General features: G+C 40.7%; 1 protein-coding gene across 1 annotated transcript in view; it reads right to left on the bottom strand.

Annotated features, from left to right (window-relative positions):
• The window catches only part of PKHD1 (PKHD1 ciliary IPT domain containing fibrocystin/polyductin), a 426,879-nt gene that overhangs the window by 292,942 nt on the left and 109,818 nt on the right, over window positions 1-24,119 (bottom strand). Inside the window, exon 35 of the mRNA XM_060110064.1 lies at window positions 880-1,036. Coding sequence (XP_059966047.1) covers window positions 880-1,036 — 157 coding nt within the window. The remainder of the gene's footprint in view (window positions 1-879; window positions 1,037-24,119) is intronic.

Genomic DNA, 24,119 nt, shown 5'->3' with positions numbered 1-24,119 from the left:
CCTAATAAGTCCACCTGTAAGAGATGGGTAGTAACACTCCATCAGTTTATCCTCTGCAAAATATTTTATTCTCCCTCATATAGCCACAAGCTTACTTTAACAAGAACAAATGCTCCTGTAAATGTTAAATATATTTATAGTACAGAATGGTGTTTTAGTGCAGTTTTATAGATCTCCATAACTAATCACATTTGCCAAGTAATTTTCATTTGCCAGTGAACAAGAGTCCCTTTGATAACCATTCCTTACTATCTGCCACTGAAGTAGGCAATGATTTTTATTCTCATTTAACAGATAAGGAAACAAAGTCACGAGGAGGTAGAAAAAACTGACTTAGTCACTTGGTAATGAGGGGGAGGAGTTAAAATTTGAATTCTCTGTCTCTCCCAAATTCCCAGACCCTAGAGCTATGTGGCCGGTTTTGCAATAAGGAAGCCTATTTATATGACTTTCCACGGGACAAGGAAGTCAAAACCACAACAGGGTAAAAGCAGGAAGGCATTGCTTTCTTGGCAGGGAATTTCAAAGGCAGCAGCATTAACTGATTTCAGAGCCTTCTGCTATATTGTGAGTGCTGCCAGGGACAAGCATGAATACAAAGGACTTGAATAAAGAAGCATATTCTTGGAGAACACTGTTCACCCTCTTGCATTTGAAAAATTAAAATAATCAAGCTCTGTGCTTTTAAGAGTCAAAAGAAAGGGCTTTCATTTTGAACCTTCTGACCACTTCTTCCTTTCGTAGGGAAATCTCAGTTTGGTCCGAGAATAAATTGTCAACCAAGTGCTGGAACTTCTCCAAAAAGTTCCCCTTCCTTCTGCCCCTAAAATGATAAAATCATATATAATAATGCCACCCCCATCTCCGAACTCCGCAAACCTTTCACGTGCAGGAAGTTGAGGATGCTGGTGTTGGTGTCCAAGAGGAGCAGCTGGCCTTTCTCTACCGTGACGTTGTCGCCCTCTTGTGGCGGTCGTTCGGGAAACCAGCTGTGAGCCCTGGACCACCTCCGGCAGAACTGAAAGGGAAAGTTGCCCTGGAAAACAGGTTTTGTTATTTTGTTTTGTTTTGTTTTCTAGCAGGATAGTCTGGGTGATCATCAGAACAGAAACTACTTAAACTCAAATTAATTTAAATATAATTTTAAACATCTCCATAAAATTAGTCACCCTCGTACAACTAACTCAAAAAAGGGAAAATACGGAAGGGGCAAAGTCGTACTCAAAGTACTCCTGTGTTCAGCCTCTGGAATTCTCCAGCGATATGCTGGTAATACTTTCTTACCTTTTTGCCCAAGCACAGGCCGCCTTCTACCTAACAGATGGGGTCGATTCCATTTTTTATTTTTACAGATGTGTATTGAGTCTTGGACAAAAAGTCATAAATAGCCAGGAATAGGGAGAATTAAAACATTCTGCTTGATGGGTGGCATTTTGCTTTACATAACTGGTACCACTTTTCACTGGCTCTACTGCCAAGTGTCCCTGTCTTATAGGAACATTCTTCTCTCCACGTGTTCCATCCTCCCACCCTGCCTCTTTTGATATTACTGATGCCTTTCCCTCTGTGTTTGGTGCATCCATGCTGGCAAAGTTTGTGCACAGGAAAAATGCCAGCTGACTTCAGATGACAACCCAGAACCTCTGAGGGAGGTGCCGGGAGCGGAACTGTGAGGCGCCTAGAGGAGGAAGCACCCTTCACCCCCCGCAGTCTCCCTCTCAGAGCTTTTGGCTTCCTGTTAATTTACAGTCACATTGAACTCACGTGGTTTTCAAACCAAGGATGTGAAAATCACAGAAAGCAGTATCTGGCTCATGCAAGAGGCAAGAACAGGTTTAAATGTCCTGTGCAGCTATGGAACTGTAATTCTGATAAATGTAATGAAATCCTCTTGGACAAGGTGATTAGCTCAAGGTCATACAGATGACATGGGTATGCCTCTCTCCCAACAGTTCTTCTTCCCACACAGATTCCAATCTAATGCGAAGCCCCAGTTCCTATAAAACAACTGCCTAGAAAGTCCTCTTGTGAGATGTTTCAGGCAGATGGGAGAAGATCGTGAAGAAGGGGAGGCATGTTTATAATACCAATAACTGCACCTCCACAGAGAACAGTGCCCTGGAGTATTTCTGAGAGAGAAAATGGACAAATGTGTTGCCAGAAGTCAGTAGATTTTCCAGGTGTACTGACCCCCAGCTCACTAGTCCTGAGTTATATACTGAACCCGATTACCAACAAGACTTGGGGATAAAGAAAAGCAGGATCTTTTCATTTTCTGCATCTACAAAGGAGAAATAAGTCAGTGACTCATCCCAATTTAAGAGATGGAAAGGCATCCGGCACAGTGATAAGCAGTCCCAGCACCACAGGAAAAAAAGAACGTGTGGTACCCAAGCATCATTGTGAGGTGTATGAACCGTGACCACAGGATGACCATCCAAACACCCAAAAAATGGAAGAGAAGTTTACCTCTCCACCTATTTCACACTGAAGCTAGGCATGGGGAGGTAAAATTACAGAAAGGGCTCTTCATACAACTAGACATTCTACCTTCCTATAATCCTTTAATTCACTCCTGCAGAATCCACAAAGAAAAAGGAGGGGCAATAGGAGGAAACTGGAGTGGAATAAAGTGGTGAGAAGATGGAAAAGACCAAAAGATGGTGAAGACAACTCCAGGGAAGGTGAACCAGATTATCTGTAAGTCAGCCCTGAGTCACTAAGACAAGACATGTGAAAAAGCCTGGATTTCTAGAAGGTCAGAGATCGAAAGGACTCTAGAGAAATCCTATCCCTTTATTTTATTTTTTTTTATTATTTTTATTTATTTATTTTTGCGGTAGGCGGGCCTCTCACTGTTGTGGCCTCTCCCGTTGCGGAGCACAGGCTCCGGACGCGCAGGCTCAGCGGCCATGGCTCACGGGCCCAGCCGCTCCGCAGCATGTGGGATCTTCCCGGACTGGGGCACAAACCCGTGTCCCCTGCATTGGCAGGCGGACTCTCAACCACTGTGCCACCAGGGAAGCCCCATCCCTTTATTTTAAAGATGATGTTTCAGACAAGGTTTCTCAGCCTAGAGCTGTTTAAGGTGCAGATTCTCTCAATGCCACCAGGATGGAACCAAAAGCTCAGGAGGAGGGATCAATTAGGAGATTGGAATTAACAAATACACACAACTATATATAAAACAAATAAACAACAAGGACCTACTATATAGCACAGGGAACTATATTCAGTATCTTGTAAAAACCTATAATGGAAAAGAATCTGAAAAAGAATATATATATATATATATATATATATATATATAACCAAATTACTTTGCTGTACACTTGAAACTAACACAACATAGTAAATCAACTATACTTCAGTTTTTTTAAAAAACTCTCAGTAGGTGGGACCAGGGATGTGTCATTTTAATCATCTCCTCGATGGCATTTCTGCATCAAATTTTGAGGACCAATTCAAGGCAAGGGCTAGACAAGAGGGAGACAGATCCAAAAAAGGAACTGGGAGGCTCCCTTCACACCAGGCCCTGAAGCTCAGGGAAGGCCAGCAAGGGTGTGTGGATAAGCCATGAGGAGGAGTGAAGAATTCAGCAGCTTCAGCAGCTTGACTTTTTCTGAGACGTGAGCCTCGTATTCAGATCTAAGCCCAGCTACAGAACTACACAAAAAACCTGGGCTCATGACCCTCACAATGGGAAGATCTGGAACAACTCGACGTTGATTAGGTAAAAGGAAGTCAGAGGAGGACCATTCCATGATGTCTTCCTGTAATTAACTTGAGAACCTTTCAAACCTCAAGGTTAGCACTGATACCTGTCATCTTAGCTCTGAGGGAACTTTAAAGACTTTCTCTCTGGCTCAGAAGCAGCTGTGCGTATCACTGGCTTCCTTCCCTGTGTTCTATCATCTTGGCCTGGCCGAAAAGCCTTTGAAAATTTCTATACTCAGGACCTTCAAGATGGCGGAGGAGTAAGACGTAGAGATCACCTTTCTTCCCACAAATACATCAAAAATACATCTATGTGTGGAACGACTCCTACAGAACACCTACGGAACGCTGGCAGAAGACCTCAGACTTCCCAAAAGGCAAGAAACTCCCCATGCACCTGGGTAGGACAAAAGAAAAAAGAAAAAACAGAGACAAAAGAATAGGGATGGGACCTGCACCTCTGGGAGGGAGCTGTGAAGGAGGAAAGGTTTCCACACACTAGGGAGCCCCTTCACTGGTGGGAACGGGGTGGGGGGAAGCTTCGGAGCCACAGAGGAGAGCGCAGCAACAGGGGCGCAGAGGGCAAAGCGGAGAGATTCCCGTACAGAGGATTGGTGCCAACCAGCACTCACCAGCCCGAGAGGCTTGTCTGCTCACCCTCTGGGGCAGGTGGGGGCTGGGAGCTGAGGCTCAAGCTTCAGAGGTCAGATCCCGGGGAGAGGACTGGGGTTGGCTGCATGAACACAGCCTGAAGGGGGCTAGTGTGCCACAGCTAGCTGGGAGGGAGTCCGGGAAAAAGTCTGGAACTGCCTAAGAGGCAAGAGACCATTGTTTCTGGGTGCACGAGGAGAGGAGATTCAGAGCATCACCTAAACAGGCTCCAGAGATGGGCAGGATCCATGGCTATCAGCGTGGACACCAGAGACGAGAATGAGACACTAAGGCTGTTGCTGCCACCACCAAGAAGCCTGTGTGCAAGCACAAGTCACTATCCACACCTCCCCTCCTGGGAGCCTGTGCAGCCCGCCACTGCCAGGGTCCTGTGATCCAGGGACAACTTCCCCGGGAGAACACATGGTGCGCCTTAGGCTGTTGCAACATCATGCTGGCCTCTGCCACCACAGGCTCACCCCGTATTCCGTACCCCTCCCTGCCCCCAGCCTGAGTGAGGCAGAGCCCCTTAGTCACCCGCTCCTTTAACCCCCTCCTGTCTGGGTGAAGAACAGATGCCAGAGGGCGACCTACATGCAGAGGCGGAGCCAAATCCAAAGCTGAACAGCAGAAGTTGTGCGAACAAAGAAGAGAAAGGGAAAACTCTCCCAGCAGCCTCAGGAGCAGTGGATTAAATCTCCACAATCAACTTGATGTACCCAGCATCTGTGGAATACCTGAACAGACAACGAATCATCCCAAACTTGAGGCGGTGGACTTTGAGAGCAACTGTAGACATGGGGTTTGCTGTACGCAACTGACTAGATTCTGATTTATATGTTTATCTTAGTTTAGTTTTTAGTGCTTGTTATCATTGGTGGATTTGTTTATTGCTTTGGTTGCTCTCTTTTTTTATTTTTTATTTTTATTTTTTTATTACTTTTTAAATTTTAATATATATTTGTTAATTTTTTATTTTAATAACTATATTTATTTTATTTTATTTTTCTTTCTTTCTTTTTTTTCTCCCTTTTATCTGAGCTGTGTGGCTAACAGGGTCTTGGTGCTCCAGTCAGGTGTCAGGCCTGGGACTCTGAGGAGGGAGAGCTGAGTTCAGGATATTGGTCCACCAGAGACCTCCCGGCCCCACGTAGTATCAGTCAGCGAGAGATCTCCCAGAGATCTCCAACTCAACGCTAAGGCCCTGCTCCACTCAACAACCAGCAAGCTCCAGTGCTGGACACCCCATGCCAAACAACTAGCAAGACAAGAACACAACACTACCCATTAGCACAGAGGCTGCCTAAAATCATACTAAGTTCACAGACACCCCAAAACACACCACCGGAAGCAGTCCTTCCCACCAGAAAGACAAGATCCAGGCTCATCCACCAGAACACAGGCACCAGTCCCCTCCACCAGGACACCTACACAATCCACTGAACCAACCTTACCCATTGGGGGCAGACACCTAAAACAATGGGAATTATGAACCTGCAGCCTGCAAAAAGGAGACCCCAAACCCAGTAAGATAAGCAAAATGAGAAGACAGAGAAATACGCAGCAGATGAAGGAGCAAGGTAAAAACCCACCAGACCAAACAAATGAAGAGGAAATAGGCAGTCTACCTGAAAAAGAATTCAGAATAATGATAGTAAAGGTGATGCAAAATCTTGGAAACAGAATGGAAAAAAATACAAGAAACATTTAACAGGGACCTAGAAGAACTAAAGAGCAAACAAACAATGATGAACAACACAATAAATGAAATTAAAAATTCTCTAGAAGGAATCAATAGCAGAATAACTGAGGCAGAAGAACAGATAAGTGACCTGGAAGATAAAATAGTGGAAATAACTACCACAGAGCAGAATAAAGAAGAAGAATGAAAAGAATTGAGGACAGTCTCAGAGACCTCTGGGACAACATTAATCGCACCAACATTCGAATTATAGGGGTCCCAGAAGAAGAAAAGAAAAAGAAAGGGACTGAGAAAATATTTGAAGAGATTATAGTTGAAAACTTCCCTAATATGGGAAAGGAAATATTCAATCAAGTCCAGGAAGTGCAGGGAGTCCCATACAGGATAAATCCAGGGAGAAACATGCCAAAACACATATTAATCAAACTATCAAAAATTAAATACAAAGAAAAAATATTAAAAGCAGCAAGGGAAAAACAACAAATAACATACAAGGTAATCCCTGTAAGGTTAACAGCTGATCTTTCAGCAGAAACTCTGAAAGCCAGAAGAGAGTGGCAGGACACATTTACAGTGATGAAGGGAAAAACCTACAACCAATATTACTCTACCCAGCAAGGATCTCATTCACATTCGACGGGGAAATTAAAACCTTTACAGACAAGCAAAAGCTGAGAGAATTCAGCACCACCAAACCAGCTTTACAACAACTGCTAAGGAATTTCTCTAGGCAGAAAAAACAGGAGAAAGAAAACACCTACAATAACAAACCCAAAACAATTAAGAAAATGGTAATAGGTACATACATCTCAATAATTACCTTAAATGTAAATGCATTAAATGCTCCAACCAAAAGACATAGACTGGCTGAATGGATACAAAAACAATAGCCATATAAATGCTGTCTACAAGAGACCCAGTTCAGACCTAGTGACACATATAGACTGAAAGTGAGGGGATGGAAAAAGATATTCCATGCAAATGGAAATCATGAGAAACCTGGAGGAGCAATTTTCATACCAGACAGAACAGACTTTAAAATAAAGACTATTACCAGAGACAAAGAAGGACACTACATAATGATCAAGGGATCAATCCAAGAAGGAGATATAACAAGTGTAAATATTTATGCACCCAACATAGGAGCACCTCAATACATAAGGCAAATACTAACAGCCATAAAAGGGGAAATCCACAGTAACACAATCATAGTAGGGGACTTTAACACCCCACGTTCACCAATGGACCACCAAAATGAAAATAAATAAGGAAACACAAGTTTTAAAGGATACATTAAACAAGATGTACTTAATTGATATTTATAGGACAGTCTATCCAAAAACAACAGAATACACTTCCTTCTCAAGTGTTTATGGAAGATTCTCCAGGATAGATCATACCTTGGGTCACAAATCAAGCCTTGGTAATTTAAGAAAATTGAAATCGTATCAAGTATCTTTTCTGACTACAATGCTAAGAGACTAGATATCAATTACAGGAAAAAAACTGTAAAAAATACAAACCCATGGAGGCTAAACAATATACTACTAAATAACAAAGAGATAACTGAGGAAATCAAAGAGGAAATCAAAAAATACCTAGAAACAAATGACAATGAAAACAAGATGGCCCAAAACCTATGGGATGAAGCAAAAGCAGTTCTAACAGAGAAGTTTATAGCAATACAATCCTACCTCAGGAAACAAGAAACATCTCAAATAAACAACCTAACCTTACACCTAAAGCAATTAAACAAAGAAGAACAACCCCCCCGCCAAAGTTAGCAGAAGGAAAGAAATCATAAAGATCAGATCAGAAATAAATGAAAAAGAAATGAAGGAAATGATAGCAAAGATGAATAAAACTAAAAGCTGCTTCTTTGAGAATATAAACAAAATTCATAAACCATTAGCCAGACTCATCAAGTAAAAAAGAGAGAAGACTCAAATCAGTAGAATCAGAAATGAAAAAGGAGAAGTAACAGCTGACACTGCAGAAATACAAAGGATCCTGAGAGATTACTACAAGCAACTCTATGCCAATAAAATGGACAACCTGGAAGAAATGGACAAATTCTTAGAAAAGCAAAACCTTCTGAGATTGAACCAGGAAGAAATAGAAAATAAAAACAGACCAATCACAAGCACTGAAATTGAAACTGTGATTAAAAATCTTCCAACAAACAAAAGCCCAGGACCAGATGGCTTCACAGGTGAATTCTATCAAACATTTAGAGAAGAGCTAACACCCATCCTTCTCAAAATCTTCCAAAATGTAGCAGAGGAAGAAACACTCCCAAACTCATTCTACAAGGCCACCGTCACCCTGATACTAAAACCAGACAAAGATGTCACACACAAAAGAGAAAACGACACGCCAGTATCACTGATGAACATAGATGTAAAACTCCTCAACAAAATACTAACAAACAGAATCCAGCAGATCATTCAAAGGATCATACACCATAATCAAGTGGGGTTTATCCCAGGAATGCAAGGATTCTTCAATATATGCAAATCAATCTATGTGATACACCATATTAACAAATTGAAGGAGGAATATCATATGATAATCTCAATAGATGGAGAAAAAGCTTTCAACAAAATTCAACACCCATTTGTATTAAAAAAAAAACTCTCCAGAAAGTAGGCATAGAGGGAACTGACCTCAACATAATAAACGCCATGTATGACAAACACACAGCCAACATTATTCTCAATGGGGAAAAACTGAAACCATTTCCACTAAAATCAGAACAAGACAAGATTTCCCACTCTCACCACTGTTATTCAACATAGTTTTGGAAGTTTTAGCCACAGCAATCAGAGAAGAAAAAGAAATAGAAGGAATCCAAATCAGAAAAGAAGAAGTAAAGCTGTTACTGTTTGCAGATGACATGATACTATACATAGAATCCTAAAGATCCCACGAGAAAACTACTAGAGCTAATCAATGAATTTCGTAAAGTAGCAGGATATATTAATGCACAGAAATCTCTTGCATTCCCATATACTTATGATGAAAAATCTGAAAGAGAAATCAAGAAAACCCTCCCATTAACCACTGCAATGAAAAGAATAAAATACCTAGGAATAAACCTACATAAGGAGACAAAAGACCTGTATGCAGAAAACTATAAGACACTGATGAAAGAAATTAAAATGGTACAAACAGATGGAGAGATATACCATGTTCTTGGATTGGAAGAATCAACATTGTGAAAATGACTCTACTACCCAAAGCAATCTACAGATTCAATGCAATCCCTATCAAACTACCAATGGCATTTTTCACAGAACTAGAACAAAAAATTTCACAATTTGTATGGAAACACAAAAGACCCTGAATAGCCAAAGCAATAGTGAGAAAGAAAAACGGAGCTGGAGGAATCAGGCTCCCTGACTTCAGACCATACTACAAAGCTACAGTAATCAAGACAGCATGGTACTGACACAAAAACAGAAATATAGATCAATGGAACAGGATAGAAAGCCCAGAGATAAACCCACACACATATGGTCACCTTGTCTTTGATAAAGGAGGCAAGAATATACAGTGGAGAAAAGATTGCCCCTTCAATAAGTGGTGCTGGGAAAACTGGACAGCAACATGTAAAAGAAAGAAATGAAAACACTACCTAACACCATACACAAAAATAAACTCAAAATGGATAAAAGACCTAAATGGAAGGCCAGGCACTATCAAACTCTTAGAGGAAAACACAGGCAGAACACTCTATGATATAAATCACAGCAAGATCCTTTTTGACCCACCTCCTAGAGAAATGGAAATAAAAACAAAAATAAACAAATGGGAACTAATGAAATTTAAAAGCTTTTGCACAGCAAAGGAAACCATAAACAAGACGAAAAGACAACCCTCAGAGTGGGAGAAAATATTTGCAAATGAAGCAACTGACAAAGGATTAATCTCCAAAATATACAAGCAGCTCATGCAGCTCAATATCAAAAAAACAAACAACCCAAACAAAAGATGGGCAGAAGACCTAAATAGGCATTTCTCCAAAGAAGATATACAGATTGCCCACAAACACATGAAAGGATGCTCAACATCACAATCATTAGAGAAATGCAAATCAAAACTACAATGAGGTATCACCTCACACCGGTCAGAATGGCCATCATCAAAAAATCTACAAACAAGAAATGCTGGAGAGGGTGTGCAGAAAAGGGAACCCTCTTGCACTGTTGGTGCAGCAGTTGGTGGGAATGTAAATTGATACAGCCACTATGGAGAACAGTATGGAGGTTCCTTAAAAAACTAAAAATAGAACTACCATATAACCCAGTAATCTCACTACTGGGCATATACACTGAAAAAACCATAATTCAAAAAGAGTCATGTACCGCAATGTTCATTGAAGCGCTATTTACAATAGCCAGGACATGGAAACAACCTAAGTGTCTATCAACAGATGAATGGATAAAGAAGATGTAGCACATAGATACAATGGACTATTACTCAGGAACGAAATTGGAGTTATTTGTAGTCAGGTGGATGGACCGAGAGTCTGTCATACAGAGTGAAGTTAGAAAGAGAAAAACAAATACCATATGCTAACACATATATATGGAATCTAATTTTTAAAAATAGTTCTGAAAAACCTAGTGGCAGGACAGGAATAAAGATGCAGACATAGAGAATGGACTTGAGGACGTGGGTAGGGGTAAGGGTAAGCTTAGACGAAGTGAGAGAGTAGCATTGACATATATACAACACCAAATGTAAAACAGATAGCTAGTGGGGAGCAGCAGCATAGCACAGGGAGATCAGCTCAGTACTTTTTGACCACCTAGAGTGGTGGGATAGGGAGGGTGGGAGGGAGAGGCAAGAGGGAGGGTAATGGGGATATATGTATACATAAAGCTGATTCACTTTGTTATACAGCATCAACTAACACAACAATGTAAAGCAATTATACTCCAATAAAGATGTAAAAAAAAAAGAAATTGCTATCCTTAGCCCCAACGCAGCAGGTGGGAAGGTCAAATATTGTTGTACCCTCTTTACAGCTGAGGAAACAAAGTCTCAAAGAGTTTAAAGGTTGTGTTAAAGGCCGTGGAGGTGAAAACAGCCTGGACCCAGCCAAGCAAGTTCCTACCTCGGGTCTTCCTGCTCACATGGACTCTCTTGGGATGTTCTTGGCCAAAATATCTGCAAGGCACACTCCCCTACTTCATTCAGGTCTCTGCTCAAACAACACTTCCTTCTCTGTCTCCTTATTAAAATGCTATGTCCCATCACTCCTTCACCCTAATACTGCTTCATTCTTGTATTAGACCATATCATTCCTTGTGTATTTATCATCCATTGAGCTTATTACTCAAATGAAAAACAGGGACTTTTGTTTTGGTCACTGCTATATCCCCAACCCCCTAAAAAGTGTCTGACACATAGTTAAGTGGAAAATAAAAATTGATGAAATGATTTCTTAAGTGAATCATCCACCTGCAAATTCCACAAGTATTTATAGATATCACACATATGCATAAGCATACATGCCTTCTTGATACAATAGGTGAGCAAATAAGTGATAAGGTCTAAAATTACTTTAAAATGTTATGTTCCCTAGGTCTCTTGATCCATTGAGTTTGGCCCACATCCTTTCCCACTCTTTTCTGTGTTTTCAAAATCTATGTAAACTTAAAACCAAACAAGGGTAAATGTATCAAAATTATAACCAGAGACTCAGATTCAATCTCCGTATGAAATCTTCCACTGATTTTTTCTTTCACCTTAAGTCTCTTTATTGAATGTGGTACTTTTCAAATGGTTATCAATGTTAAGCATTAAATTTCAAAAGATCTAAGCTTCCCTCTGCCCAAAGCTTTTCCTTATCATAATAAAGGTGTCTTGAAATTATATAAAATGTATCAATGATTCATGCCTATTACAAAACAGTGACTAAATACTAAAAGTAAAAAATTCCTAAACTTTTAGCAAAATTTTTTCCTAAAAAATTAATGCATCCTCAGCTGTCCAACAGCATCTAGGGAAGTAGAAGAGTCAAATATCTCCATGATTTCAAGTTGTCAGGGAATTCATGGTTACATGTGCGCTACCATAAGAATTGTAGCTCTACATTTTCATAGTTGACACAATGGTAGTATAATTCTATTCCACAGGCCTCCTAGAGCAATAACCCCATGAGACAGAGGAGGTGGCCCACTTTCCAAAATCTTTACCCTTCAGTTCCTTCAATTTGATCCAATCAAGCAAAAAAGAATGCTGTCAGCATCACTAAAAAGACTTCTTGTGCATATATTCGAAAGCCTCTCAGTTGATACCAATGTAATGTTTTGGTGCAAGCCATGCTCTGCATCACCAACTCAGCTCCCAGGTCAATGCAAGTTTCACTTTCACCAAGTAACAGGTCTTTCCACCACAGTCCCCACGGTGTTCAGCCTTTAGCTCTAGTTTTCTTCTTCAAGATAAACAAATCACTCGTTCCCATTCTGCAGATGAAGAAAATCATCTCCCTATGGGCATATGGGGGTGGAGTAAAAATAGACTTGGGAACTATCCAGAACACGCCCTCATTTTTACCTTAGAACATACAGCTCCAGATAAACCAAAACAGAAACCAAAAAACAAAACAAAACACAAGCAAAAACTTTCCTGGCTCAGCGAGAAGCTTATGCAATTTGTTTTCTTCTTACAGCTTGTCAGCACTTCTCTGAACTTCAGGAATGTGCAGTGTCTGCAAATCTTACATGTCACCTTAAATGTACTTGCAGTACCACCAGAGTTATCTTGAAGGAAAGCACTGATCAGCAAGGTGGAACACCAGGCAAAGCAAAGACCTATTTGCAAGCATCTGTGTTAAGCCAGGGCTGTGGAGAAGGTAGAGTGTGGGGATCTTTCTAGTCACAGTGCCTCCTAGATGACAAAGATAAGGAGGAACTATTTTGACACCTCCCCAGAATGCCTGCTTCAACAAGCAAGCCCTGGAAATAGGAAAAGACAGGTCCCTGTCACCAACGCTCTCTCCACCCTTTACACTGCTCTGTTTTCTCCAAAGAACTTATCATCACTGAAACATTGTGTATTGTTTATAGTCAGTCAAGTCCCAGTGGAATGTAAGCTTCATGAGAGTTTCTTGGTTTTCTGCTGTATCCCAGTACCTACAACAATGCCTGGCCACATGGTCGGTACCCCAAAAAATGTGTTTGAATGAATAGTCAACTCTTATGTGGGCTCATAATCACTATGCCATAATTCAAAGTATTGTTTTAATAACTAAAATAATTTGATATGACACTGCAATTTTTTTTTACTTTTTTCAGTGTTCTTTTACATAGAAATGTTTTTAATTCTTATGAAACCAAATGTATTGATCTTTTTTGTAACATCCTCCATTCTTTTACACATAAGACTCCCTTCTTTCATTCTGACACAAATAGTATTTATATGTTCTTCTTGATTTGTAGGGTTTTATATTCGCATGTTAATCCTCAACTAATTTAGAATTTACGTTAGTGGGAAGTTTTCCATTTTTCCTTATTTTTTATCTTTGTTTTGTTCCCCCCCACCCCAAATATAATGAAATGTCTTCACACCATTTATTAAACAATAGAGTCTTGACTATTTTCATAATTGTATTATACTGTTGGGTGATATTTAGCATGTTGGCCAGTTAAAATCCTAAACCTTTCCTGTATGAGCTAGTGCAAAGGTATTTTTTTGGATATATGTAACTTCATCCTCGTTCTTAAGGTGTTCATGTTATCCCTGAAAAAAAGACAAATAGCCAGGTAATTAATATAAAGTGTGATTAATTCAATAATTAAAGGCATAAGCAAGGTACTATGTGAGTTCAGAAAATTAGGTGGCTAACTCTGGTAGAGACCACCTTACAGATGAAAGCCTGTGCATTAATTACTTCTCTTTTTTTCAATCTGGACACTACACATGAATTAACACAGGCTGAGATTATTGCAGCTGATTATGAAACCCAAAAATGCTCATTGTAGGAAAAGTCAACCATCTACAAATCCAGGATTATGAATAGAGCCCCTGACCTCTAATCCAATAACTCCTTAGGGAACAAAAAGGAAATTAAATTAGTTTGGCATAATTTGTTCTTACCGGGCTCATGCTGGCTCTAAGTGATCACTTTCTTTTCTCGGTGCCTATAAACCCTTCACGATGATGAGATAACATGAGAAAGTCCCCCTCTGTTGCCCGGCACATTGACTACTCAAGGAAATGTCAGTAACGCCTCCTGCCAGCCACACGGGCCCAATTCACATTTATGCTTTGTCCCTGTTAGAAAACTGGGCAGTTCACTAGCTTCTCTCTCCCTTCTGTGCACATCCTATACACCATGATTTCTCTAGGAATATTGACGTTAGCTGAGTGTTTCATCCATGTAAGTTATTTTAGCACTCTTGAGCTTCAGGAACTTACAGTACAGTCTGCAAACAGAACAAATTTACAGAACCTTTCCTCATCTTCTCTTCCATTCAAAGCTTCAAATCTCCTCAAATGATGTCTCTTCTGAATTATAAGCCTGAAGATCATTCCACGACCCAGCACCTCCAGTGTCCCAGGCACAGTGCTAGACATTTGACTTCTGGTATCACTAATCCTCACAAGTGAAAAACCTATGCATTACCCTCTCTACTTTAAATTTTTTTAATGTGAAATTTTAAAATTTACTCATAATGACTAACATTTTTGAGTGCACTTAACAGTATAATACATATATACATTATACTTATGTAATACATATGTACATACATATATACATTATATGCATAACTGAATCACTTTGCTGTACAGCATAAATTAACACCACATTGTAAATCAACCATACCTCAATAAAATTTTTAAAAAACAGGTATTTTCTCAGTCATCACAGACACTTTTCAGCCTCCTTGCCTGGAACTATGGAGCAGATGGATCTCTGGATTCAACAAATATTTATTGAGCACAAAATAAAACAAATCCCTGATCTCAGGGAGCTTATATCTTAGGGAGATAAAGTTAAATAAATAAAACAAATAATGTGCTCTGAAAAGAAAAAGCAGGGGGAAGTGGAGCCGAAGTGTCAGAGTGGGAGGAGCTATTTCATATGGAGTGATCAGGGACCAGCCCCTCCAATAAAGGATCAGAGCAGAGGTGGATGGACTGTGAGCCAGAGGTGCTCTGAGAAACGAGATGTGTGAAATGCTGCAGGCTCAGCAAGGAGCCCAGAGAGGGCAGCCGGGCCCAGAGGCAGGAAGGCTGCACAGCTCTTCAGCCTTCCTGCTGAAGCAGCAGGACATTCACTGATGTTTCTCACTGCCTGAAGACTTCAAGTTCTCCACATGTCATAGAGAAAAGGATCAAGTAAAATATCCAGTAGTCTATAACAGGGTCAGCAAACTACAGCCGAAATCTGACCCACCCATTGTATTGATAAATAAAGTTTTATTGGAACATAGGTTTGACCATTCACTTACATATTGTTGAAGGCTGCTTTCCATTTGTGACAGAGACTCTATGGCCCACCAAAGCTAAAATATCCTACCTGGCTCTTTACAGAAAAAATCTGCTTATTCCTGGTATATTATAATTTATACAATCAGTATAAGAGTAAGAATTGATATTGTCCAAGTACCTATAATATGTTTAGTACACTACATCTACATCCCATCAATACTAAAATATATTCAAAATAGAACTTTCTACAATTAAAAATAAATAATTACAGGGCCTCCCTGGTGGCGCAGTGGTTAAGAGCCCGCCTGCCGATGCAGGGGATACGGGTTCGTGCCCCGGTCTGGGAGGATCCCATATGCCGCGGAGCGGCTGGGCCCGTGAGCCATGGCTGCTGGGCCTGCGCATCCGGAGCCTGTGCTCCGCAACGGGAGAGGCCACAACAGTGAGAGGCCCACATACCGCAAAAAGAAAAAAAATAAATAAAATAAATAAATAAATAAATAAATAATTACAATACAACTACCTAAGGGTCTGCAGACTGGCAAGCAAAAGGCTATATATTGAAATACTGAAAACTGGTTCAATTCTCCTCATTTTCCAGTGAGCAATAAGCCAGGTCTCTGAAGGCTACATAAAGGCAAGTGGAAGTGAGGGTGCGTGTGTGCGTGTGTGTGTGTGTGTGTGTCACCCGGGCATGCACACATACACATATACAGTCAAATCGGAAAACTGACATATACACGCTAGCCTTTTCTGCAGAGCTGACACACTGCCATTTAACCAGCAAGCGCAGAACATGTTTTTCTGTTCCCAGTCACTAGTAAGAGACAAGGTTAACATTTGAAGTGATGGACTACAGCGTGTTATTTCCCCATGCAATGGACCCGTGACTGCACCGCCTTAGAAAACACTTAATTTCAGTGATTGAATACACGGGAGCTCACTTTCCCTGCTATGAACCTTTGACAGCTCCTCAGTTTCATGTACCAGGGGAACCTTTTTTTTTTTCCTCCTTTTCTTTTTCCCTCCCCTTTATACCTGAAGGGAAGCAAAATGAATACGTGGTGGCAGAGAGAAAAAGAGGAAGCCTAGAGAATGAAAACTGGTTTGTAAGCAACAGTGTACTTTACAAAAGCCGTATTCACTGCCATCTGCTCTAATTACTTTTAACGTTTGGGCTACCATCTTCATACAGTAGAAATAATGATCTCCTCAAGGGTAAAAAAAATTTTTTTTTTACAGAAACAAACAAAAGTTGACTGCATTTAGCTCCCAGGCTAAAGAAGCATCAAGCTACTTTGTAGTGAACAATCAATTAGGAAAGTGGATAGGTCTCCAATGAACACAAACAAATTGGGTCCTCTTCATGGTTCCCTCCCCCTTCCTCCTTTTCCCACCTCTTTGGAGGAATCATGCCCACAGCTCACAGAGGGCAAGGAGATGCCCAGCCACATTTCTAGGTCTGAGGTTACACCACACCAATTCCTTACATTTGGATCAGAACCAAAGCCAAGTCTTCTCCCCATCTTTGTGCTGGCATTAGACATGTCCAGTTTCGAGAAACACTGAATATAGAGATAGGTATTCTACCAAGAGTACAAATCCTCTCTCCTGGGGTAAGTTCTTCAGAGACCACCACAGACCTGAACCCCTCATTGGAAGCTAGAACTAACAGCCTCATTAAAGCCTTCAGGAATGGAAATGATCCAGAATGGGTCCCTTCCTTGGCACTCCAGGAGAACTCAGGACTCAGCAAAATATGTGGAGTTCAGAAAAACATGGAACAGATAACTGCAATGCCAGCAGAACCCTGACTTTCACAAAGGCTATCTAGAGGTCTTCTCAAATCCCCAAATTCAAGTATATTACCTGTATTAAGAATTCTGAGATGCCCCCCAGGATTCCTGCCCCCTGGTGTACATGCCCTGGATACTCCCCTCCCCTGTAGTACAAACAGAGCTGCTGAATATGATGGGATCTCACTCCCATAATTAGGTTACATCACATGGCTATGGTGAAGGAATTTTGCAGGTATAATTAAGTTCAGAAATCAGTTGACTTTGGGTTAATCAAAAGGGGGATAGACATCTCTTGTTTAGGTGAGCTCTTAAAAGAGAGATTCCTCCACTGACCTTGAAGGAGCAAACTGCCATGTTAAGGAGAGGACCCAAGAGCAGCCTCTAGGACCCAAAATGGTCCCTGGCCAACAGCCAACAAGAAAATGGGTCTTCATCCTACAGCTGGCAGAAATTGACTTCAGCCAACAACTTGAATGAGACTGGAGGAAGACCCTGAGCTCCGGATGAGGATGTAGCGAGGCTGACACCTTAACTTCAGCCTTCTTAGATGTTGAACAGAGACCCCAGCTACTCTGTGCCCACACATCTCCTGCAGAACCTTGGAGATAATAAATGGGCATTGTCCTAAGTTGCTAGGATGGTGGTGCCGGACAGAAGGCCAGATGGGTCTCCCACTGCATAAGTGACTCCCAGCACACAGGAGAGGCAATACAGAATTTTTTTTCATTTATGATGCCAAGAAGTTTAACTTTAGACTTGATAGAGAACTCATTTGCTCAGGAAGAGTTAAGACTGCTAAAGAAAAACAGCAAATACCATACAACTGCTATGTCTTCAAAACCTTTCTTTGCTTAGGCTGAAGAAATGCAAAACCTTCCTGACCCTGAACACAACCATGATGTGTGTCCTTTGGGAGATACTAAGAATTTTTGAAAGCCCAGATTCCAGCTTGATTTCTGAGAATAGTATTTGAATATAATTGGTATTAATAGCACTACTCTTACGCTTGCATTTCTTCCAAGGAAAGAGGTGAATCTGACTTTTTTACGCCCTCACTTAAAAAAAAAAAAAAAAAAAAAAAAAGCTATGCTCTGCAGGGGAAAGCCAACCTCAGAAACCAGAGAAATCCAGCCTGTACCTGTATCTGGTATCTTCATCGGCCTTGACTAAATAACTTATCTCTCATTCTTTAAGGGGAGAGATTAAGGTACTTTTTAGGAAGAACAAAGGAAATGTTAATTTAGGTTTTTAGATCCCCTGATATCAAAGTAGTATCATGTTTTATCATTAAACATTCATGCATGTATTACCTGGTATTGTCTGATGATGCAAAAGATGATTTGTTTTAAGGCTAATACCACAAAATTATCAGTCCTACTTGGGAATGAGGAAGCCCAGAAAGGTTAAATGATGGGTTTCAGAGCTGGGATGCAATCTCAAGAATCTAGAATTTGGGGAAATTGCCTGTCCCCTGCAGTGCAGATGCCTTTCTTGTATACACAGGTTGTGTTTATTAAATCATCACCATCCCCTTTGTGAACCGTCACTGGACATTCTCTATGGGCCAGGTGTTACAGAACCCTGCCCGGGACCCACAAATGCATAACTGAATTTGTAAGCTCTTAGAGCCCAGTTTCAAGTGCATTGTTCCCTTTCCTCTAAACGCATCTGCCACACACTGTCCCTTTTCGGCCAAACCCTGTTTATTGGCTCCAGATGCAATGAATCATCTACTGACTTGAGCGACATTAGAGGTAAACACCAAGGTTAAAATGTAGAGATAATTGAATAATACCAACTACCAGTAACAGCAGCCCAGGCAAAGGAGGAAATAGACCCGGAGATCTCAGATAGGGCAGTCTGATGGAAAACCTCCACTCTTAGGATCAAAACCACATGCTATTTTGACATAATGGAAAAAAATCTCTATGTTTTATTTTTCCAAATTTTCATATGCCAGTTATCAGTATGGGTAGGTGCGGCAAGCAGGCAGTGACATAATTTAAATGTCCCCATGATTGAAAATAAAACATCCAAAAATCAGCTGAACTGCCATCTATTTAGTATCTCAAAGCAGTGTGCTTTAAACTGTTTTTTAAATATATATGTGTAAGTTATTGCTTTGACTGCTGATAAATAAAATTAATGAAATATATGCATTTCTTCCAACAAACTCTTCTTCAGAGAAAACCCCATAAAGCAAAAATTTTCCAAAGCCTTTCCAAAAATTCATAAAGCTCACTATACTTTCCAGATAGCAAAATGTACTTTAATCATTTGCTTTACAGTCACCTGGCATTCACTGTATACAATGCACATCATGTATAAACATGGGTATAACATATACACATAAGTTTATACAAACACTTGAAAAACTTTCCTTATTGTGTCTTTAAAGGCAGAAAACTCAGAACCCTCAATGAATACTAAACAATCCACAGGCATAGTTATCACCCAAGAAGTTTGGAAGCTTAAAAGCCACAAAGACCCCCATGAAATGAGCCTTAAAGCAGCAGTACTCACTCTCTAGGGATCCAAGGCTAGACTAATTCAATAAGCAACATGGGAGAGCGATCAGAGGCCACAACATCTGACATAACACATGCAAAATGCCTTTCCATGGAATTCTCCCAACTTTGGGAAATTACCCTCTTGTTGAAAATCAGGACCTCAACTTGCTGAGGGTTAATTATTCACGTAGCTCTGTTTTGCCTTAAGGGAATAGGAGCTTCTTCTTTCCCCATTTTCCCAATGGGAAGAAATATAGCTCCCAATAAGCCCCTCTATTACTTAGGGTTAATTAAAGCTTAGATATTTCTTCTAATATCTCATTTCAAAAAGGTGAAATTAAGGGACTGCTACAAGACTACTTACTCAATGAATTGAGCAGGGGTAGAGTCAGGACAAAAGCCAAGAGAAGTGATTTGTTCTTTCCACCAAAAGACGTGGCCTTTATTTTTTAAGTTAACATAGTATAAGGAGCTCTTCTAAAATTTTCTTGATGGACCCGTCAACATGCATTCTGGCAGCTATGAGCCACATGAATGGATCCCATGGAAAAGCTGGTAAGCACATGGCACAGCTTCCCATTAGTCCCCATTTCCTACTTCTGGACAGCTCCTCCAGATGAAGTCTCCTTTGCCTGGGATCTACCCAAAGGCGTTTTTGTTGTTTTAGAAAATTGAGGAAAAAAATCACGTCACCTCCTTATCAATCACATGAAGCAGAAAGAAATAACCTTTCCTTGTTACTCCCTCCTCTTTCCCATTATACTCAGCTAAGTGGGGTGGGAAGGTAGCTTTTAATCTGCAAGTCTTTACGTTTTTCATATGGGGCAGCCCAAAGCAAACCTAAACCATTGTTAGTTTAAAATACTTTTTAAACCTTCTGAACATATTGGGAACATTCATAGACAATGTAATGGACATAGATAATTGACACCTTGCCTAAATCCCCTAGAAACTGAGATGATAAGAAGGTACCCAAAGGATATTTTGAGAATAGGAGGCAAAAGCAGAAAATAAATGAAGTTTAATTACTTTCTGCAAACTAAGCTAGAGATTTGGATTTTTAAAGATAGAACTTAAGCCAACATGATTTATATAAAAAATACTTCTTTGTTTTTATGTAGGGGAAATCTTCATGACATTTGGATTTGGTAATGATTTCTTCACTATGATATCAAAAGCACAGCAACAACAAAAAACAGATAAATTGGACTCGATCAAATTAAAAACTTTTGTGTATCAAAGGATGCTATCAACGGAGTGAAAACGCAACCTGTGTAATAGAAGAAAGTATTTGCAAACCATATATCTGATAAAGGATTAATATCCAGACTATATAAAGAAATTCTGAATTGCAACGACAACAACAAAAAACTCTATTAAAAATGTTCAATGAACCTGGATAAACATTTCTCCAAAGATCTGTAAATAGCTAATAAACATAGGAAAAGATGTTCAACATCACTAATCATTAGGAAAATGTAAATCAAAACCATGAGCTGTCACTTGACAGCCATTAGGATGGCTATTAGTTAAAACAAAAACACAAACAAAATAACAAGTGTTGATGAGAATGTGGAGAATTAGAACACTTGTGCATTGCTGGTAGGACTATTAAATGGTGCAGCCACTTTGGAAATGGTATGGCAGTTCCTCACAACATTAAACATTGGCGTACCATATAATTCTGACCATTCCAATATTGGGTTTATACCCAAAAGAACTGAAAGCAGGGACTCGAACAGATATTTGTATATCCATGTTCATAGCAGCATTATTTACAAGCCAAAAGTTGGAAGTAGCCCAAGCGTTCATCACAGATGAATGGACAAAGTGTGGTATATCCATGCAATGGAACATTATTCAACCTTAAAAAGGAAGGAAATTCTGACACATTACACCATGGATGAACCATAAAGACATTATGCTAAGAGAAATAAGCCAGCTACAAAAGGATAAATATTGTATGCTTTCACTTAGATGAAGTACCTATGTTGCCAAATTCACAGAGACAGAAAGTAGACTAGTGGTTGCCAGGGTCTAGGGGCAGGGAGAATGGGGAGTTAGTGCTTAATGGTTATGGAGTTTCAGTTTGGGAAAATGAAAATGTTCCAGAGATAGACAGCGGTGATGGCTACACAACAATGCCACTGAACTGCACAATTAAATATACTTAAAATGGTGAATTTTACATTATGCATATTTTCCCACAATTTAAAAACTGGGGGGGAAAAGATGCTTCTTCATTTCTAATAAGGAATTTAGAGCCTCCTGTCTTCTCTTTTTCAGATGAGGATGCTGGATCTCAGAGAGGCTAAATGACTTTTTCAAGGTTCTAAAACCAGTCGAAGGAATGTAGAACCAAAAATGAAGACAAGGCTGAGCATACAAGCTTGCCTTGCTGCTCTGCAGAGAGTGGGTTTGTCCCCTTGTTTCTGTGAGTGCATGTGCATGAGTGTGTCCACAAGTCCTCTGTGCTTTAGTCCCTGGTCACCTCTCCACTCCACTTGATAGCATAGAGAAATCACTTGCAGTTCCCCAGACACACTCTGCTACTTCCCACCTCCAGCCTCCAGTCCCAGAGGTGACCTCTATTACCTGTGCCCAGAAGACCTTTCTACCCTATTCCACTAGGGAAACCCTTGCTCAGTCTTCAAAAGCCAGATCATCTCCCTTTCCCTGTGAAGCTTTAGCTAGTGTCTCCTCACCCTGAAACAGAGCTGTCTCTTTTTTCTGCTTGCGCTGGGCTTTGAACTTATTGCTATAGTATTTATCTTCACAGTGTTTGGTATCTTGTGGTATTTTCTATCTCCACGCCCACCTCATCTAAGCCAAATGAGACAGATTCAAGGGAACCAATGGGAGAGCTTAACGGAAAAGGCACCAGCATTTGCTTCAGACCTGGAAAGTCTAAGCAAGAGACTGTGGCTGGAGCTACCCCGGCCCAGCAGCAGAGGGAAAAGATGGAGCTGGTTTGGGAACAAGCTGCCTGTCACTATAGGAGGAACAAACGTGACTGTGGATCCCATTAAAGGGAACGGATTGGAGGTGATAAAAAGGATTTTTCCCAAGAGGCAGACTGAACTATTGGGGAGAGCGAAGTTCCCCACCCCCAAAAAACTCAATGGGCCAGAAATGGGCCAGAATGGGCCAGAAAGAATTGTAGGCCAAGGACCTTAGTTGGAGGATTTCTGGTGACCCACAAAAAAAGCCCACAAGGAAGCTAAAAATGGTACCTCTGCCACCAGCAGTGCATTTGTTACCTTGTTGCTGTACCTGCCACATCTGATGTATAATTTTACCCTAATCCTCCCTCCCCCAGGCCAACTCCTACAAGAAGTGGGGAAGGGGAGGGAGGGAAGAGAGAAATAACCACTCCCCCACCACAAGCTTCAAGCCATCTGGGGATGGGGAAGTCCATTTTTAAACTGATAAAAGTTGGTGGCTTTGAAATTACATTGAACTGAATTGGAGTTAGATGATTATTAGAGCCTATCAAGACTACTGCATTCAAAAGCATGTCATAAGATAAGGATGAGGTTACAGGGGACCCTGGTCAGGGCGTTTCAAAGCCAAGAAGCTTGAGAGTAAGAATGCACCTGAAAGTGTGGGAAACTAGAAACAGCCAATGGCATTATCCTTTCAAAAAACACGGCTATCAAGGGAAGGAGAGAACTCAACCCCTTTGTAGAAGGAGCCATAGTTTCGAAGGGAGATTAGGGAAAGGCTGAAGTTCTTTGGTTAAGATTAAACAGCTTATATACTGAGGAAAATGAGCTAATGGAACAAGAGAAAAGAAAGGGGATCACTGATGATCTCAAATGGTGCCGAGATGGGAGACGGGGTGATTTACATACAACACGTGGGCAGGGATCAGCCCCTTCTCTGCTCATCCCACAAGCACTGGCAGTCCCCAAGCATCCATCCCCTTCTTTCTCATCTGCATATCCTTCCTGGATACTGTCACCACCTCCCTTAGCCTCTGTTATAACCTACCTTATGACGGCTTTCAAACTTGTATCTCAGACCCTGAACTCTCTCCTAAGCTCTAAATAGCCGGAGAGCTCCACATGTATGGTACATGGAACAGGCAGCCATAACAAGGGTAAAACTGCATTTCTTAGCCTCCCCTTCCTACAGACTCACTCACTCTGCCATCAACACTTAGTGATGCACTATCCACCAAGGTGACAGTGTCCCCCAACTCCAGAAATACAGTCACCTGCAATTCCTCCTAACCTTTACATCCCATGGCCAACAAGTCACCAAACCGTGTCCATTCACCCCAGAAATGTC

This window comes from Mesoplodon densirostris, chromosome 10 (assembly GCF_025265405.1).
Source record: "Mesoplodon densirostris isolate mMesDen1 chromosome 10, mMesDen1 primary haplotype, whole genome shotgun sequence".
Taxonomy (NCBI): domain Eukaryota; kingdom Metazoa; phylum Chordata; class Mammalia; order Artiodactyla; family Ziphiidae; genus Mesoplodon; species Mesoplodon densirostris.
This window is presented reverse-complemented; position numbering and strand designations above follow the sequence as displayed.